The 4230-nt window shown below is 49.0% G+C and overlaps 1 protein-coding gene across 2 annotated transcripts in view; it reads right to left on the bottom strand.

The window, feature by feature from the left end:
• Positions 1 to 4194, bottom strand: part of CITED4 (Cbp/p300 interacting transactivator with Glu/Asp rich carboxy-terminal domain 4) — a 30559-nt gene extending 26365 nt beyond the window's left edge. The window contains exons 1-2 of one of the 2 annotated variants that reach the window (XR_002103302.1): positions 4101 to 4194; positions 2756 to 3885 (exon numbers count right to left, since the gene is read on the bottom strand). Coding sequence is in view for 1 of the 2 variants with exons in the window: in XM_019548043.1 (XP_019403588.1) it covers positions 3255 to 3872 (618 nt within the window). In the remaining variant the exon portion in view is untranslated. Of the gene's footprint in view, positions 1 to 2007; positions 3886 to 4100 lie in introns of those variants that run through there. The other variant, XM_019548043.1, reaches the window with a different exon arrangement.
• Positions 4195 to 4230: the final 36 nt, after the last annotated feature.

Raw genomic sequence — 4230 nt, 5'->3', positions numbered from 1 at the left:
ACCCAGCTGTCTGCTCTGCCAATGAGGGAGAAGGGGGACCTGGGGCTGTGGCAGTGGCAAGGAAAGCAGTTATTCTTGCCCCAGCCACACCTGCAGGGAAGAGAGACTGTCACAGAATTATAGAAAATTAAGTTTGAAAGGGACCTCAGGTCATCTACTCCACCCCCCTGCTCAAAGCAGGAGCATCCCCAACTAGATCATCCCAGCCAAGGCTTTGTCTAGCAGAGTCTTAAAAGCCTCTAAGGATGGAAAGTCCACATCCTCTCTAGATAACCTGTTCTAGTGCTTTACTCCCTCCTACTGAAAGTTTTTCCTAACATGTATCTTAAACTTCCCTTGCTGCAACTTGAGACCATTGCTTCTTGTTCTGTCATCTGCCACCACTGAGAACAATCCAGTTCCATCCTCTTTGCAACCACCTGTCAAGTAGGTGAAAGTTGCTATCAAATCCCCCCTCAGTTTTCTCTTTTCCAGACTAAATAAGCCCAGTTCCCTCAGCCTCGCTGCATAAGTCATGTGCCCCAGCCCCCTACTCATGTGTGTTGCTCTCTGCTGGACTCTCTCCAATTTGTCCACATCCTTTCTGTAGTAGGGGACCCAAAACTGGACATAGTACTCCAGATGTGGCCTCACCAGTGCTAAATAGAGGGGAATAATCACTTTTCTCAAGCTGCTGGTAAAACTCCTTGGCCACTTTTCAGAAGATGCCAGCTGATTATGGATAGCCTGTCTCTTTTCCCAGCTGTCAATAATCATGCTTCCTCAGGGCCATAGGGAGCCAAGGTGCATCTCACTATCACCCCCTGTCTGGAGGGCTCAGCCTTGAGGTGGCTGTGTAGCTCTCCAGCCAGGTCCCTAGAACATCTGCACACCCTTCTCACCAAGTTTTTGTGGTGCTGCTGCCACATCCCCATACTGCAATGCAACCTGTCCATAGCTAAGCTCTTAACCATGCAGTAAGTGTGGTTGTTTTGTTTTTTAAACTTAGAAGGGTCTTTTTCATTAGCATTCAATTAAACCTGGAAAAACCAAACATTTTTCCCCCCCATTGCTGAGCATTCTGGTAGCAACTGCCAGTTGCTACAGTATTCCAGGTAACTGTGTCGCATGCTGTTTCACTCGATAGCAGGTAGTAAATATGTTTAGAAGAATTGGCAGAGGGAAGGAATCTTGTAGAGGAGAAGTGACTGTTTGCAGAATGATATGTGAGCACCTAGAGGTCTAATTTTATTGTTTTGGAGGCAGGGCAGGTTGCTTACATGGTGTTTTGGTTTTCACAGGGAAGCATTGGGCAGCAAACTCTTCAGGAAAAACACACCATAGCCCCTTCATCAACCACAGGAGTCAAAGGCCATGTCTGCATCAGAAAAAGCTCTATTATCAGAATACAGACTGTACCAGCAAGGAGCTTCTAGTGCAGATGAACGTGGTACCCAGTATAATAAGAGCACCCTTGCAAAACCAGAAAAAAAAACAAAAAAACCCAAAAACAAAAACACTATAACAGCTACAGTTTTGATAGTACAACTGCATCCATATTAAGGGTTTTTGCCAGCAGAACTGTCAGGGAATCTCTCTCTCCAGCCTAAACCTACCAACAAGAGTTGACTTAGTCCACAAAACAGGAGAAGCAATCCACCAGTAGTTCATATCCCATCTCATATAGCCAATTCTAATGGGTACAAGCCACATTTTGGAGAGGATCAAACACAAGAATTTGCCCTCTTAAAAATGTAGCTACTAGGGATTTAGGAGTCCTTCCATTGAAACCATGCGGTGTTTAAGGGCTTCAATAGTATGTCCTTCATTCAAATACCAATACAGCAAGGCCAGATTTGCCACAGCCTGAATCAGAAGTCCACTGGTGGGAAGAACTTTGCAAGAAACCATTTGCCAATGCCAAATGATGCCCTGAGCACAGCTGGGTAGACAGACACCACTACCAAAACATGAAGGTCAATGCGGCTTTAGCTTTTATTTGGAAAAAAAAAAAATAAAATGAAAATCGTCTGTACTGTACATTAAATCACCAAGTCAAATCAGCAGTGATGTGCTGCCATGTGCTATCAGCAGCAGGGGGCAGTAGCAACTAGGAGTTGCCAATTAGCTTTCCACTTTGCAAAGGACCTGGAAACAAGAGACAGAAGGGAAAATAAAAAAACCCAGCTAGCATTAACATTTTACCTTTTCTGACAGATGTAATTAAAAACCAAGTCACCCTTTATTGCATCAGGGCAGGTGCTGCATTTACATGGCTATGCACATTCATGACAATTCTGCTGTTGAAACAGTCCATAAGGCTTTTAAAAATTGCTGGACTAGTTTTCAAACAGCCATGATCATCTTAAAGCTGTACTCTCCTTTTGTCATTCCCCTGACAGTCTCAAAGTCAAATGGCAAATGGAGCCCTTGCAAATAAATAATCGGGGGGAATTATAAATAAAAAAGTTTACATCAGGGATTATATAGGGACATGGATTGCATTTGGTTTCAGAGGCACAGGACTTAAAGCTGCAGTCTAGCTCCACTTTATGCCTAAAAACAACCCACCTACTAGCTTTACAGACGAGTACACCGCTAAGACGGTCAGAACCAACAGAGGGCATAAATAATGATCCCTTTTCAAGTTAGAAGTAGAGACCATTCAAAACCTGTTTCCCTTCATCTCCGAAGGCTAATAAGAGATTTGATTTTATGGAGGGAGGAAAAAAAAAAAAAAAAAAGTCAAAGTTTGACAGCAAAAGCCAAGCCCTACCCCTTCTCTGCAAGGTGAGACAGCAGCAGCTCAGGCACAGAGATGATTTTGTCAACTTCACTGGCAATTCAGAGTGCTCAGGCAAACCCAGCTAGCTGTGCCTCTGCCTCCTGCAACTGGAAGCTTAATTACGGAAAGTCACAAGTCCATTGTTTCTACCGGAGACAGAAATCCTGTTAATGCCATTTGGGATGACTCTAAAAGAAAACAAGACCGCTCAGTCTGCATTTCAGTCCATCAAAAACAGTTTCCCCTTCTTCTCCCCACCCTTAAAAACAAGAAAGGCTGCCCCCACACAGGAAAAAAAAAAATACAAGCAATCTAGTGCAAGCCATCATTGTCCAATGATTGTCTGTCAAGTGTTTAGGGAGGGGGAGCATGGGAGGGACAGGGGCAAAAGGAGAAACTGTAAGGGGGGCAAGGGAAAAAGAAAGGGGTGGGGGGAGGGGAAAAAAAATCAAAAAACCAACAAAAGAACAAGGACTGAATGCAAAGCCCTTCAGCAGCTGATGGCACTGGGCTGTTGTTTGCTGACGAAGTCCGAAATGAAGTCAAACTCGTTTTGTCCCAAGAAGAGTTCAGGCAGCTCCTGAATCCGGTCCAAACCCAGCTCCAAGACTAGAGATGTCAAAACCTCCTCATCTATGAGATCAGTGTCCATAATGTTCAAAGTCAGAGCCGGCGAGGGCATATGCTGCATGCCAGGGTGCTGGGTGGGGCCCACCCTGTACTGCTGTGGACCTGCTCCCATAGGACCATTGCTCATGCCCATCAGAGGGTGGCCTTGATACTGGGTGTTGAGTTTTTGTAGGTGCATGCTGGCCATGAGCTGCTGAGTGCCCACAGATCCCATGTACTGCTGCTGCTGGCTGGGGCTGCTGAACATCATCGCGCCGGGCATTTGGTGGTGGCCCATGGGTCCGCTGATGCTGGGTCGTGCTCTCATAGCACCGTCCATGCCGGCCCCGCCATACTGCATCATCTGCCCCGTGGCAGGTAGAGTCCTTAACACGTGCTGCCCGTGCTGCGGGGGCCCCTGCAGCCCGTTCATGCCCAGGCGGTAGTTCTGGAGCCCGCTTGCTCCGTGGCTCAGGGACATCATCATGTGATCGGCCATGGGGACCAGCTCACTGGAAGACAAGAGAACAGGTCAGAGGGCCTCGTCAGGAGAAAGCCCCTTCCATGGCCAGGCGGCACCGCGCGCCCCCCGCAGGACCACCCGCGGAAGCCCCCGGGGCCGCGGAGCGGAGCCAACCGCCCCGAGCGGCTCCGCGGAACAAAGCGGCGGCCGAGAGAAGCGCAACCCGGGCGCGCCGGGCCGGGGAGGGGAGGCAGGGGCACGTACCAGCGGCAGGTCCGCGGCGCTCGACGGCTGCGCTGTCCCGGGCACCGCACCCGCGTCCCCACAGCCGGGAGAGCGGCTCCGCGCCCGCCTTATAGCGCGGGTGGGCGGGGCCGGCAGCCCCGCCCCGCGC

Source organism: Crocodylus porosus, unplaced genomic scaffold, assembly GCF_001723895.1.
Source record: "Crocodylus porosus isolate Cpor-Errol unplaced genomic scaffold, CroPor_comp1, whole genome shotgun sequence".
Classification (NCBI taxonomy): Eukaryota; Metazoa; Chordata; order Crocodylia; family Crocodylidae; genus Crocodylus; species Crocodylus porosus.
This window is presented reverse-complemented; position numbering and strand designations above follow the sequence as displayed.